Source organism: Palaemon carinicauda, chromosome 26 (genome assembly GCF_036898095.1).
Source record: "Palaemon carinicauda isolate YSFRI2023 chromosome 26, ASM3689809v2, whole genome shotgun sequence".
Taxonomy (NCBI): Eukaryota; Metazoa; Arthropoda; class Malacostraca; order Decapoda; family Palaemonidae; genus Palaemon; species Palaemon carinicauda.
In genome coordinates, this window is record NC_090750.1 from 78,747,947 (window position 1) to 78,764,144 (window position 16,198).

Here is a 16,198-nt window from a genome sequence, read left to right on the forward strand (position 1 = left end):
TGCAAATGCTTGGTTTTGTTTTAGATATTTTATTGTTAAATTAATAACCCTGGTCTTGTGTCAGGTCTGACTCTTTCAAGTGTAAGCCTGTGCTGGCACAAAACGAGCTAGGTTACTTAATTCAAGTGTTTGTTACTTGTTGCACAAATTTTTTTTTTAATGCACATATTAAACATATGCATTAGAACCATAAGCCGTTCATTCATTTTTTAATACTACATTATATTGTATTACATGTTGTTCACTTCTGCTTTTTTTCTTTTCAGCCGGATACAATGTTAAAGCCTTGGATTACAGAGTTCTTAAAGGTGAGTACTAATTTAATCTCCAGAATTTCTTTAGTTCTTGGTTCACGTATGAGAGAGGTAATTTTTCATGCTTGTGATTTTTTTTCTTAATTTTTTTGACTGCATTTTTTCTCCAGTGAAGGTGTAGCTTCAAGGTGGTGTATTAGTTGAACTGTATACCCTCACTAATCTGGTGCAAATAAGAGGAAGGTTTTGCTTGATAAGCTGGATTGATGTATTGATAGTTTAAGTAGAATGCTCACCAAAATTGCTAGGGTATTGATAACTAAAGTAATTCCTATAACTAAATCAAACCATTTAGTAAGTGAATTTACACAAACTGGGTAAGGAATTAGGATACCTTGCTAAAATTTTTTGCAAAACAGACTTTCCTAGACTAGGAGGGTTAAGCACCTTGAACCATCACCTAGGGAAGTTTGTAACAATGCAATTGCTTATTATGCGCTAGGTTGTTAAATGATAATTACTTCAACAGTATATGTAAAACAAGTGAATAGCCTTCCAAATGTTTAATCCAAATATTTGTAATTGCAAATGTGCAAGATGCATTTTTCTTTAAATTTTTTTATAACTATCACAACTAGTAAGAGGATTTTGACAAAGGAAAAATCTATTTCTGGGCGAGGAACCTATGTCACCCAGTGAAATGCTCCTTAAAGCACCATTTCAAAGGTATAAATACTGCTAAATATACCAGAGAAAAAAGTTGCATGGAATGCCAGGAATATACCCAGCTCACTCACCCCTAAAGGGTGACGGTATTAAAACTGGGGCGAGTCATACCACTACCAAAGGTCCCTTTCCAATTAGACTTCTCCCTCCTCAAAATCCCCCGTTACTAAGAAGTGTCGTTCACTACAGCTACTGCACCCCCACCACCACCACCACTACCTATCCTTCTCCCATCATTCCTTGTTAGCACCCGTGAACGTTCGGACGCGTTTTTCGTAGCTCTGTGTTATTTTGTGTTTTTGAAGATGTCAGGGGTTTTGGAGATCCCTGCTCCCAAATTGAGTATTATATTTGTCTGTTTGGGATTTCTATCACCCTGCCCAAGCTCATAAATTCATTCAATCCCGAGGGAAACTATACCGTACTCCAGCACAAGGAATGAAAATTATTAAAATGCTATAAAAGTTTAAAAATGTTTGCTATTGTATTGTATGGCCACTCTGACTTGAGGTGAAACTTTTATGGGATGAAGAAGTAACATCCCAAATCTAATGACACGACCACTATCTTTCATAAAAAAAATGAAAGCCCTCTCTCATCCTGTTGACATTTTCCCTAGGCATTTTCTTCCCAATGTTCAAATTTTCATTGACACAAAGTAGGTCAAATTTGAGTGTATTGGAGTAGCACAAAAGTCTTCAAACTTTACTTTTTCATTTTCTTTGTAATTTGGCTATTATCCAATATTCTATGATAAATTAACCAAATTTTTATTTTAGTGTTAATGACGTCATAATAATTCCTACTTAGGACCTCAATATTTGCCGATGTACTCCAAGGATCTTTCCAAAGGATTTCCTTATAAGTAGAATATTTCATAACCATTGTATAAATATTATTGTGAATTAGTTTAAGTAGAACACTCGTGAGTAACAATTCCAGACTTTCCTATAGCTTACTGATACATTTGGTATTTAATGAAAGGAAAGATGGAGGTAGTAAACATGAAGATGGAGGTAGTAAACATGAAGCTGTACAGTACTGTACTTCTAAGTAAGAAAGAATAAATGAAATCTGAAGGTACTAGAAAATTCTCGCTAAAGTATGTCGCACAATTCACACTACAGGAACGTGCATTGTAAATGCTCGACATCTTTAGTTATTGAGAACTTTTTGCTGAGCCAAACTTTCTTTGACACGAATTCAAACGCTCCTGCTACCTCACTAATTTAGGTTAGTTTTTTTTTTAATCTAAACTAATTGATAGATAGGAGAGGAGAAAAGGGATTTTGACGGAGGAAAAATCTATTTCTGGGCGAGGGACCTGTGTCGCCCAGTGAAATTCTCCTTAAAGCACCATTTCTAAGGTATAAATACTGCTAAATATACCAGAGAAAAAAGTTGCAGGGGATGCCAGGAATATACCCAGCTCGCTCACACTTATAGGGTGTCGGTATAAAAACTGGGGCGTGTGAAACCACTACCAGAGGTCCCTTACCAATTAGACTTCTCCTTCCTCAGCATCCCCCGTTACTACTAGGTGTCGGTCTCTACAGCTACTGCCCCCCCCCCTCACCACCACCACCACCAGAAACAAAATTTAAAAATTTAGCCTCCAGCTAAAATAATTTTTCCATGGCTAATTGCATAGCAATAGTTTTTGAGAACTAATAGTGAGGCAAAAGATTTTGCATACCTCTGATTATGACAAAACAGGATTTTCAAGGAAATGGTATATTGTAACAATGGTAGTGTCATCAACAATTTTAAATTTGTCAATATAAAATCGGTATAATTTTACCCTTATCAGCATGAATTGACATGTGAAAACATAGGTCTTATGGAAATTCATGAATACAGATATCAGTGTACAGTACCTCTTAGTTTCATTTTTGTTGTAAATCTTCCTTAATGCAAATTTTATTTTGCAGTAAAAGCAGCAAACTGGTATGTACAGGTGCATTTTAAATTTCTTGTTTTGGCCAAAAGTGAGATTGATCTGATGCCAGTGATTTGATCTTGGATATCTGCATGGTGTCTTGTTAGTGTGTCATGAAAATGTGCGAGTTACACAAAGAATGGCACTTATGCACTCTGGTCACGCACATCAATTTTTTTTTTACACCTTTGCTTCCAAGGCACTGTGAAGCAATCATAATCAGCTCCAATTTCAACTTGCACTTTGAAGTTTCCTGGATATTTTGATATTCTATGAAGGGTATTTTACTTAATTTTCCAGGAGACTGATGAATTCATCTTTTGCTTCATTACAGAATACTGATTGATTGATTGATTTAGGGTTTTCTGGCATCCTACAGAATACTGAAAAGATTCATTTAAAGCCTTTAGGCTCCAAAGGCTTCTAGCATTCTGCTTTTCCAACTTTGTTACAGCTTAACGTTTAGTGATAATAGTAGCAGGTGGTTTTAAATCTTCATGAGAATATGTCAAGTGTATGCCTGGTTAGGTACTGAGCAAACCGAGGCAGTAACTGATCACGGATCAGTTTCAAGACTTTTTGCCATTTCCATGGAACACTTTTATCTGTAGGCAGCAGCCACTCATTTGCTTAGTGTGTACTGTACACCATATCCAGTGTGATTAATCTCGGATGTTTGAGAGCCAGAAGCATGAACACATATTGTGCACATGTTTTTATTGTTTCCTGTACATGACTTTTTTTTTTTCTTTTACAGATGTTTAATAATGTGCCTACAGTATAATGTATCTAGTTTTTAAACTTGATTTGTGTTGCTTTCAAGATTCATGATTTATGTCAAATTATTTCAAATTTTAGTTTGATTATTGGTTTAAGCATTATGATCATATTTTATATTGTGAAAGATATACATTTTGCATTTATTGAACACAAAAGAAAATACTTTATAAAAATAACAATAAAAGGGGAAATATATTGATCCTTTTGAACTTTACCATATTTGAGAATGCGATAGAGTCCATTCAGTCAAATAAGATTCTGCCTTCTCCACTCTTCAGACAGCAAAGGCTTTACACACCAGAGAATATGCGTCCCTTCTTGGTTTCTGAGTCGGCGGCCATGGTGTTGTCTGCCTTGGCCTCCCTCCATGCTGTTTCCTGGTTCAACTAGTGGTCAGGGAGCAGTGACGTATGTCACAAAGTCAATGGGGTTATCGACTCCGGAGTCTTTGGAGAAGTACAAGAGTCTCGTGCTGTCTGTGGAGAAGGCTGTGACCTTCCTTGCTTACAAGTGGGCTAACTGTGTCTTGAAGTGACTGGATGCGTTGGTTTCCCGTTTCTCAAAACAGGTTCCCTCAGAGGTGGCGTTGTCGCTGAGGAACTTGTCGGTGTGGGGTGCCATATTTCTCCTTAGGAGTTGTGTGCAGGTAATAGCAGAATCTTGGAAAACTGTTTCGCAGGACTCCATGATCCAGCGCGCAGTTTCTCTCAAGGGCCCCTGTCCCTTCGAAGGGAACAGCGGCCAAATCTTCGGGTGCAACCAAGCTTGCAGGATTGGTATCAAGGAATGGCCTTGTGCCTGCTCCCAGATCCTGGTAGGCACCATCTGCATCCCCTTCTCAAAAAGAGCCTGTGAATGCAGAGCCTTTTTGAGCACCACCACCGGGGCCTTTCAGGAAAGGGGGTGGTGGGAAGAGGGGAGGGAGAGAGACACTGATGCTGGCGTCCCCCCTCTCCCACTGCCAAGAGTAAAGGGATGCCTGTCTCCTGAGTGGGAAACTTAGCAGAGACACAGTGCCGAGTCTTGGGTAGTTAGTGTCCTTCGCGATGGTTACTTGTTACCCTTTCAGGACCGCTGCCCCTCCCCCATCTCAGTTACTGGTAGAGTGTTCTCGAGCACACAACATCACCAAAAGCCCTTGCTTTGCAGGCAGAGGTGGAGGAGATGTTGGAGGAGCACGCAGTTGAAGTTGTTCCAGATAAATCTCTGGGCTTCTACGGTCGGGCTCTTTCTGGTGAAGTCGACCAGGGGCTGGAGGCTGGTCAACAACCTTTCTCCTCCGAACAGGTTTTTTTTGTCCATGTTCATGATGGAAACAGCACCCATCAGAGAGGGAGACTTCATGATTTCAGTAGACCTGAAGGACATGTACTTTCTGGTGCCTGTTTGTCAATTTTTCCCTCTACCGTGCAGTGTACCAGTAGCTCAAAACTCCCAGCTTCAGACTGTGTATGGCTTCCCAGGGGTAATTAGGCTTGCTGATAGATACAGTAGCAGGGAGAGTTAGTCCTTCAGATGACTGCATCAGCAGGCTCAAGGAGATTGGACGACCATTACTGTTCAAGACAGAATTACTAGCGCGACACTTGCAGTCTTCTTGGCCACCTTTCCTCATTGGCGTAGCTTGTTCCTCACGAGCTTCACCATGGAAGATCCATTCAATGGTGTTTGAAGGATTACTGGTCAGCCAACATGAATCCCCTATTCCAGTGGGACTGGAGGTCTGGGCCGATCTCACTTGGTGGCTCAGCAAGGAAACCTTACTAGGGGAGTATCATTTGACTCCTTGCCTCTGGGCATGTTTTTCTTCTTTGAAGTGTTGAAGGTGGGGTGGAGAGCACATTTAGACGACCTTCGGGTGTCTGGTTTCAAGAAGATGGACATCTGCACATGCAACATCCTTGAAATGCAAGCAGCCTTACTAGTGCTGCAAATGTTCGAAGAACATTTGAGGCACAAGCATTCAAAGGAAATTTGAGGAGGCACTCAATAATGTTGATGAGCAACAATACCACCTTAGTAGCCTACGTCAATAAGTAAGCACCCTTTTTGCGAGTTGACGAAGTGAATGTATATCTTGGCGACGTTCCACGCCGTAGGATTGTCAGCCAGGTACATTCCGGGCAAGAGGAATATACTGGCAGAAACACTCAGTTGCCAGGGGCAGGTTGTAGGATAAAAGTGGTCTCTACATCCTTGCTTAGCAGAGAGGCATTTTGCCAGTGAGACTCTCCAGGGATCGATCTGTTTGCCAAGTCGGCAAAACAAGAAGCTCTGCGTGCTTTACTCTTCCATTCCAGACCTAGACTGAAAAGACAATGTACTCATGGCAAAGTTATCACTGTACCATTGACTGCCAGATTGTCACAATACTTTAAAAAGAGACCTCAGCCTATTGTAAGGAAAGAAAACGGGAATGTTTTTAGTGCTCTGGCAAATGTCATTATTAAACAACACTTCAAGAGACAAGGTATATGAACATCAGTGAAGTTTTATACAAATTATATAAAGATAACTTTTGTACAATGATCATCATAATAGACCTCTGTTGGTAATCATTAGAGGTATTCAGTAATTGCTGTGGATTTGGAAAGACATTTTACCGGCTTCTAAAGGAATGGATATACTTGAGTTATTTGAGATGTAGTGCTTGGAATGCTATTGAAATTGAATGGAGATATTGATTATTTTGTCATTTAAATATGTTTACATCGGGGATCAGTACCGAATTCATAATTGTTAATGAAAGGGCTGGTATTTTTATCCTGTATTAGTATGGAAGGATTATGGTAGATGAATTAAGAAAACCAAATGGGAATGTAAAAGAAAAAAAGAAAGCAATAAAAATAATGAGTTATGATAATAAAACAAGAAAGGATAGAAATAAAAAATTTTTAAGGTAATAAAATTTCTTATTTTGTATTAGACTGAATTAAAGGTGCTATGGTTTAAAATCCAACTTATAAAGCATTAATTTATAGCGTGGATAGTTTATCCTGTTAGAACTAGGATGAACGTTTGTTGAAGAAGACATGATTTATCGTGAAGGGATCCCTTATATCTTTAATCTGAGATGAGAACATAAAAAGAGTAGATCACTCTCGTCAGATTTGGATAACTATGTGAAACTGGAATGGGTTCAGTGGTTTGGACATAGCTTTTGAAGGCAGGCTTATCAAGTCTTTAGGAGGCAGAAGTGCTGTATTACCATATCAAAGTACTGTTGCCTTTAGGCATCAAAAGTAATAACAAGAGAATTAACGAAAATAAGGAAATCTGTTGAAGATAGAAGTTAGATGTATTAGATGAATCAATGGGGTTTTGAATAATAAAGAAAATCATCTATTAGGGGAGGGTAAGTTTAATAGAAGCAGTTATAGATAGTTATTACATAGGTCAATTGATAATAATGAGGTAAAGAAAAAATTAAAGGATTCATACCAGAATCCTCCACCCCCATGCTCATCCTCTTTAAACCATTTATTCAGTCATGTTGAATTAATGACAATCACTTGCGAAAAACACCGAACAAAACAATTACGACTTAGCGGGTAAGTCCAAAACAGAAGGATGACCTGGAGGGTGTTCGTGTAGGTGGCGGTGGCGTGGTACAAGTGTGGTTTCTGGGGTCTTTGTTACGGCCCTTCCCTTTGATGAAGGAGTTATCTAAATGGAAGACAGCCTGTGAATAGTGGTTTTCACGGGCCCCTGATGTAGACACGACACTCACGAGGTGCTCACGCGAGGGTAGTAACCTCTGCATTCCATGCTTTTATTTTTCTCTGGTATATTTGGAAGATTTATATCAGAAAAGGTAGATAGAAGGAATTTTCACCGGCCGTCACAGGTCTCTCCCCAGAAATAGATTTTTCCTTCGTCAAAATCCCTTTTTTATATAAAGGTTAGGGTTCATACAGAATTATTTTAGTGTAAGTATTCTCCTGAATTAATTATGGAGATGCAGTAGACTGAAAGTTTTTTTTTTTTTCCACAGACAGTCGAGAGCCAGGAGCCGCATTTTATAGGTCTTCACTGCCAGGAAGTGGGTGGCAAGAATTATGAAGAAAGCATGCAGTATGTTGAACATTTTATCAGGTGAGAGTTATCATGTAACAAATTTTTTATGTATATTTTGTGGATTGAATTATGGTACTATACAGTGTTTATGATATTTGAGTTAAGGTACTGCACAATAAGCAGTACAGTATAAAACATTTTTTTACCTCAGCACTTTATTCAGTATCCAAGTTTAAACATGCCAGCATTATGTTCATCTGGTTCTAAAATAACAAAGCGTTATACCTTCTGACAAAATTAAGAGAATGGATTTAGTGATCAAAAGGATACAGTACTATTAATTCACTAAACAGTTTATCAGACAAAAAAAGTTAGGCTCTGGCATTTGATTCCACATGCACAAAGCTGCATATTCAATTCCATTGTGTGTATGTTGAGTACAAAATTTTGTGTGTTATAAATTTTGCACAGCTATGCCTTTGGTTTATGTAAACAAAATATAAGTGAGCTCTATAAGCAATGCCAAAGATCTCGGAAATTCATTACTGTTCATGGTTTTATAGTTTCCACCGGTTATATACCAATTTTTTTTCCTGTTGGTTGAGTACAGTATTTTGAATTTACTTATACAGTTATGAGGCTAAGAGTTCTTTATATTTTTTTAATTTCTTTTTATTTTTATGAACCTCCCCTGATGTTCATATTACTTCACTGGAACAGCCTCCTCTCCCCATATCTGGAACCAAGGGGGCTGATATTTTCCCCCCGTGATGTATAAGAATTAAGAGGCAATGTACAGTATTTGGTTGTATTTTCTCTATCATACCATTAAACCAGTTATGGTCCGATTTTAGTGTCGGTTACAAGAAGTGTGCAGTATGTGTTTTGATGAATCAAAATTATTTTGGGGACCCTTCACGAAAATTCTCAGAATCAATACACCTTTGAATTGAGAACATTTCAATTATACTGTAAAATGAAAATACCTGTACAACCATTCTGCCTTACAGTATAACAACTGATCTAGCAATGCCAGACAGCTAAGCCTTCATACACTGGGTTGACTCCTTACCTGTGCCATACCCTCCTTATCCCTTTTCTCACTGAAGACAGCTACTGGTTCCTTTTGTGTTCTGATGTTTTTGAATTATCTACCCTCACCATATAGATGGCATGGTTTGCACCATCCTATATGTAGTATAATACTGGCTATGTAGTAACAGTCTTGCCTTCCATGTCATAAGGCTCAATACTGAAGAGTATTCTAGAAGTTTTACTCCAGCAGTTGCTAGAAGTTTTAATTGTCTTCCTAATCTGGTGGTTGAATCAGTTGAACTTCAAAAGTTCAAACATGTTGCAAATACTTTTCGGTTTAACAGGTTAACATAAGTCTTGTTTCATGGTTCATGTATGACTGATCTATATTAGGGTTGGTACTGGTGTTAATACAGTATATTTATTTATGTTTTATTTTATATATCTTATAGTTTATTCATTACTTCTGTAATTTCCTTACCACAATGGGGTACTTTCCCTTTTGGAGCCCTTGTGCTTTTGGCTCCTGCTTTTCCAACCAGGGTTGTAGCTTAACTAATAACAAGTATCCAACAGATATGAAAGTGAGATATTTTTCACAGGTGAAATGCATCCAGTTTGGGTGCTTGTTTTATTAGTTGGATCAATGTGGTAGTCATTATATAAATTTTGGGGAATATTCATTAAAAGGAAAAATATTTATGACATGATTAATTGTTTCCCTTATTACTTGAAAGTCAGTGTATCTATCCTGTCTCCCCACTTATAATGTTTTTTTTTAACCTTTTTAATCGACCAAGAAGATAAAGATATTTTACAATCATTGACTCGACCCAGAGTAAGTAGGTTCTGGCATCATCGCAAGAGGTAGGTCAGTTATTGTAGTGTAAGGGGAGCATTGTCATAATGTGTCATTATTGAGAAGTTTCCACTTCAAAAGAGGTAATAGCATGATAAAATTTATGTGTTTAATTTTTGTTTTGGTGAAAGTCCGTGGAGAAACAGAAGGAATAAAATCTCTGCTAGTGTTGATAAGAATTTTGGTACAGGTGCTTTTTTTTTTATTACCAAAAACTAAAGCATAATTTATTACTATAGTAATATAATTTGGCCTCTTAGTTGCATGCTTTGAAATTGTTTTAGATAATTTCCTTATTTACTTTTATTTTTATTCCAGATCACTGATGAACAGAGGCACCATGCTACCTTACGACAAGATAAGAGTTTATTTGGATGAGGAATTTGAATCTGCAGAAAAGTTTACGGTGAGTTAAAACACTTCTGTGACAAAATTGCTGCTGGGCTCATGACTTGCAAACTTTTTTTTATAGAGATTAATGACATCATTTGTCAACCTACTTCTGTTGATGTCTTGTCGCATAACTAACAGAGTTGGGGAAGGAGATGCAAAGAAAAGAAATAGAGGGAGAAAATTAACCCTATTATACAGTACAGTGAGACTGATAAAGTCGATAGGAGGAGTAATTCATTTCATTGTATTTCTTTTAAACTTCCCTGATGTTCATGTTTCCTCTCCAGGAATTAGATTTTCTTCCCTTCCTTTCCTTTCCCTATTTTCTTTCCTTCAATTAACACATGCACTTAGTAAAGGAAGGAGCAGTCTAGCGGTAAATTTTTCATTGAACCATCTTGAGAATTCATGTTTTAAAATTCTTGAAGTGATGGCTTCTTGACAATCTGAATAAAAACTCAATGAATTCACTCCCAGTTTACAACAATAAATTCACTTCCTTTCTTGAATAGGGCACCTGCTATGTTCAGCAGATGACACCTATCAGGAATAGTTATAATGTTTTTGTTTCTTCTACTTAGACTTGATTTGTATTTACTCCTAGTTTTTAAAGTTTACTATCACCTTATGATATTTTCAGGATTGTCATTGATTCAGTTTATTTTATATTGTTCATGTATATATTTTCAATCTTATATAGTTAATTTTTTATACTGTAGAAGGCATCTAAGTTGAAGTCTTTTATCTGACTAGTGCAAGTGTTTTACAGTATGAGTGTTTTGTTTAGAATACTCATATACTTTCACCAAATGGGTCATTTTCTGTTCATATGTTATATGTTTTATCATTCTAATCTAATACTTGAAGTGACAACGTACAGTACTTTATGGAATGACATACAAAATGGGTAGATGCTGGACAAGTTATTCACTAAATAAAAGATTTGGCAAACCAATACCAATAGGTTGATTTGTTCCCACAATTACTTGATGTTTATACAATGAAAAAACTTCAAATTTTAATCTAAACAGCAGTAAATTTGGTTAACCAAGTGCTGGTTGCTTACTTGTAACACAGAATACTGTTGAAAAAGTCATTATAGTTTATCTCCTTTTTATGAAAAAGTTTGCGGAAAAAAAAATTAGTACATAGTGTAGGAAAAGAAACACTATGCCCACATTCATTTTCTTTTCTTCAAGATTTAGTTGAAAAGCCCCTCACAAAAATATTTAAAAGTAGAAATGTTTTTTAATACAGTAATCCTTCGCCTTATTACGGTGTACTTATCAATATACAGTTTGTAAACTTTTATTGCAGACTCTTATGTATATCGTGAGATTCTACATTTGATAGGTCTTTTTATTTTTTAAGATTTTAATTATTTCTGGGGTAAAATAAGTATTTTCACACCACAAAATTAATGCAGTGAATTAATAAATAAAAATACAGTGCAATGTATAACATACTAATTGAAATATACTAAAAGAAAATAAGAAGTTTGCTGAAGATGAATAGATGAATGCGTAAACAAAGAATCGCTGATACTGTACTGTATGGAAAATTAAATTCAGGAGGTGTGACCTAGATTTTCCATATGATTTTGTACATGGCACAATTAATCATAGCATGCTGTTCAGTATCCTGAACCCTGATTAGGTCAGTGACCTCGGCATCACTCCAGCCTACTGCAGCTCTAAGCCTTTAGTATTCCATGTTCTTTAGATTTTTTCCATGCAGTGTACATGCAATTGCTCTGCTTCTTTATATGTTGTGAAAATTTAGTGAGTTTATTTCAAGCCCTATGACATATCTGAAATGTTCTGCACCTTCTAAGGCTTTGGGCAGTAAACCCAAGTGCCAAAGGTAAAGGTTTACTGTAGCAGAGATTATGACATTTTGACATGATTGAGGAGGAGAGAAGGTATGTGAATATAGGCCTCCATTACGGCATCAGTAAATTTACCATTTTCTACATCAAGAAGGATGAAAAAAATGATGACAAATGTAACATTTAACAAGAAATCGAAAAGGGTGGTAACCTCCCTTAATAAGGCCATCGGAAGGATGAAGTCTACATTAGCCCAGTGGATTAGTGACTATAGGAAGAACATTACACTGGACTAATTGTTGTGGTGGTCTGTCTGGTTACAGTATGCAGATTTGCTGAATATAGGTTTTAGGCATCAGCAATCATAGTGTGGGATATCTGTAATTTTTCAATATTAAACTTACCCGATAATCATGTAGCTGTCAACTCCGTTGCCCGACAGAATTCTATGGAGGGATACGCCAGCTATCACAATACTAGAAGGGGGTGTATTTACCAGCGCCACCTGTGGCCAGGTACTCAAGTACTTCTTGTTGACACCTCCTCAATTATTCCTCTGTCGTGCTTCCGGCAAGACGTTCTGGGATACGCTTATGTTCTTGGAGTATTTTCACGACTTTGGTGAAGTATTTCTCTTTGATTTCGGCTGTCGCTTTACTGGAAACTTCTATATTAGCTTAGTTAGCTTTTGGAATTAATTTGATTAATTATGGTGACGAGAGAGTATGAACTCTCGTTCACCTTTAAATGGCCGACCCTTCCCTTAGACGGAAGTGTTGGTGTCTAAGAGAGTATAGACTCTCTTTCTTAATTTTGCTTAACGAAAGTTATAGATTTATTTTATATCTCTCCGCCTCTTATAGGCCTCTTCGATTAACTTCCTTTTATTATAAACTCATTAAAATTAATTTTTATATTTGTTTATATTCGACCTTCCTAATAGTAGGCGGTCTTTTACCGAAGTTAATAAACTTTGAGCCCGTCATTTCGGTTTTACCTGTTAACATATTATGCTATTTCCGCCACAGAGTTTGAAAGATTTTCTTTGACAGTCTCGTACTGTTTTCAAAGTTGAACTAACGTTTTGTTTTGTCTCTGCAGTTGTTGACGTTCAGAACGTTCAACTTGCACTCTATCGTTACGATAGAGAAAGAATGTTCACGGTTTCACGTTGCAGTAAGAGTAACCGTGTCTAGCGTTTTGTTCATTCTTTCTTAACTTAATGGTTTTGATCCTAATAAAGGAACTTTTCAGTTTTTTTCCTTTAACAATAATATGTTTTAACGATATATATGATTGGGCTCTTCTCTCAGGTTCTAAGTCAAGAGAGAGAGAGAGAGAGAGAGATAGAGACGGAGGGAGAAAGAGGATAAACGTTTCATTCAAGCCTGCCAGGCGTACGAGTAACGTCGTTATCGTTTTTTGCTCTTCTCCCTAGTCTCTTTAGGGGAAGAAACTAAACGTTTCTAGAGTGATCTAGTGTTTAGTCTCTTTCCAACCACTGAATTATCTTTCATTAGATTTTTCTGTTACATTGTAATTCTGTTTTCGCAATTACTAACTTTGAGAAAGGATAGAATTGCGTATTTCAGGTACAAACCACTTAAAGTTTCGAGTTCAGTGAAATAAGTGCAAACAGAAATCAAAGTGATAAGTGATTAGTGCGTGAGGGTACTTTTGTGCGCGCCAGTCGTCCTCCCAGTCCGGGACCTCTTGCAAGCTCCCAAGCCCAGGGGAGAAGCAATGTCGAAGGGCATAAGGGTTCAGCAGGCCTTGATCGGCGCACAGAAGTATTCTCGGTGGTTGTGGGCGTGTCTTACCGAGACCGTCACTCCCACCCGCAGACGATTGAGCCCTTATTTTGCTCGTCTGCAGAAGAGATTAGGGGAGAAAAGAAAGGCAGAGTAACGCTGGTCTCAGGTCTCAAGACCTCTTAAACGTTAAGTCCAGACCTATGCCAGACGTACGAAGTTAAAGTTCACAACCCGAATGCAGTCATTGGGTTAGCTCTGACTCTCATCAGTCATCAGTTGATTACACTCCGCCTAAGAGGAGTAAGGTTCTGCCACAACAGATCTCTGCTGTTAAGGCTTTACCTCAGCAGAACTTAGTGTCTGCCGACCCCAAGTTAACTCTACTGCAGTCCATACAGTCACAACTTTCGGTCTTGATGCGTGAGTGTCGGGCTGAGAGTGTTGCGCCTCCGCCTCCGCCTACACTCCCCCCCCCGCCTATGATCGCTCCGCCTGATCACAGTACCACCTGCCAGGCGTACGATGTTGTGAACTCTTCTACAGTCCATGCAAGCACAGCTTTCGGACTTGATGCGTGAGTGTCGGGCTGAGAGTGTTGCTCCTCCGCCTCCACCTACACTCCCTCCACCTACACTCGCTCCGCCTGATCACAGTACCATCTGCCAGGCGTACGATGTTGTGGACTCTACTACAGTCCATGCAAGCACAGCTTTCGGACTTGATGCGTGAGTGTCGGGCTGAGAGTGTTGCTCCTCCGCCTCCGCCTACACTCCCTCCACCTACACTCGCTCCGCCTGATCGCAGTACCACCTGCCAGCAGTTCCACCTGCCAGGCGTACGATGTTGAGCCACGTGCTGAGTTTGCTGTTCCCTGTGGTGTTCAGCCTCCGCCTTCCTTAAGGCAACCTTTACATTGGGATCAGGAGGATTATACCTCTCTTCCTCCGCCTCCACTTGCTGCTCCACCAGTGATGCAACACTCGGTTGAGGTACAACAACCTCTCCCGTCCATGAGTCAGCTCCTCAGCTCTCGCTGCAGCGAGCTCAACCCTCCACAAGGCAAGCACCACAACACCTTAGCCTTGCGCCTCAGGAGCCTCAGCTTGCGAGACATTTACCTTGTTCTGCGCAGCCTCTTCCTCATCGCGCTCCGCTCACACCACAGGAACTGGAACTTGCTACTCCGCTTCCGCCAACCGCTCAGCAAGCGCTACCCTTGGGTTCAACCACTCATGCTAGGAGTCAGCCTCCTCCACCCATGCGCCTTCCTTCTGCTTGTCTTTTATTCAGCCTTTGCAGACTGAGCCTCAGGTGTTCCCTCATCGGAGTCTTGAAGAGGAAACCACAACTATTGTTGTTCCAGCTCGTTCTGACTCTGCTGTTCAGCATACCTTACCTCATTTTCTACCATGGTTTAAACCCCATGCAAGCATGCATAAAGCACTCTAGCACTGGTCATGGAATTTCTGAGAAATGTTAAACGCCATGCACACGCTCTGCTTTCCTTACAGCAGGCTCTGCTTACAGCAGGCTCTGCTTACTACATGCTCAGCATACAGCATGCTCTGCATTCAGCATGCTCTGCATACAACATGCTCTGCATACAGCATGCTCTGCATTCAGCATGCTCTGCATACAACATGCTCTACATACAGCATGCTCTGCATACAGCATACTCTGCATACATCATGCTCTGCATACCTTACCGCATGCTTCTCAACACATCTTGGGTTGTTGCCAACTCACTAGACTGTCAAGCAGTTTCATAACGTTGCCTTCTAGTCTGCTGCTTTTGCACCAGTGAACCCTCACTCAGAGAACTTAGCTTTTCTAGGATAAGGTCCCTGTAGATGAGAAAGTTCTTTTCTCCCTCCTTCTGATATTCCCTTGAGGACTCTGTCATTTGGAGGGAGCCTTTAGCTGCATAACCTCTTATGGACTTTTATTTAAGCATAACATGCTTACAGGGAAGGTAATGGTTCCACTTCAGCCGCTAATCCCGTCTGTTACCACACCTGCTCCCATAGACCTTGAGCTGTGTTGCATGACATGCAGTCCAAGCTTAGTCCTTGTTAGAGGATTTTTTGTTTACGGAGTCAATGTGTCACGGGGAAGACGTTCAACAACCAACAGAAGGGACTTGTTGTGACGCAGTGCGGCAACCTCAGCAACCCGTTAAGGAGTTGTCTGTACGACCCAGACAGTCTAGACAGATTCGGGTTGTCACTGTACTTCCTCGCTTGCCCATGATTGACAGTTTACAGACTGTGCAGCAGTATCATGATCTTGTGTCCGGCTCCGTCAGACGACTGGCTTTTAAGAGCTCCCACAAGTCGTCGCTGTCTGGAGATTTTCAATGGACTATGGATCTGACCAAGGAACTGGGCCTCCTGGTCAATTTTGAGGAGTCTCAGCTCGTTCCATCCCAGACCATTGTCTCCTTGGGTATGGATCTTCAGAGTCGAGCTTTTCGGACTTGTCCGTCGGCCCCAAGGATCTTCCAAGCCCTAGAATGCATCCAGAGCATGCTGAGAAGGAACCGATGCTTAGTCAGGCAGTGGATGAGTCTAACAGGGACACTTTCATCGCTGGCCCTGTTCATCGAGTTAGGGA

General features: G+C 39.5%; 1 protein-coding gene across 1 annotated transcript in view; it reads left to right on the top strand.

Moving 5' to 3' along the window:
- Positions 1 to 16,198, top strand: part of 5PtaseI (inositol polyphosphate-5-phosphatase A) — a 297,544-nt gene that overhangs the window by 243,777 nt on the left and 37,569 nt on the right. The window contains exons 14-16 of the mRNA XM_068349793.1: positions 267 to 308; positions 7,694 to 7,794; positions 9,929 to 10,016. Of these exons, the coding sequence (XP_068205894.1) occupies positions 267 to 308; positions 7,694 to 7,794; positions 9,929 to 10,016 (231 nt within the window). The remainder of the gene's footprint in view (positions 1 to 266; positions 309 to 7,693; positions 7,795 to 9,928; positions 10,017 to 16,198) is intronic.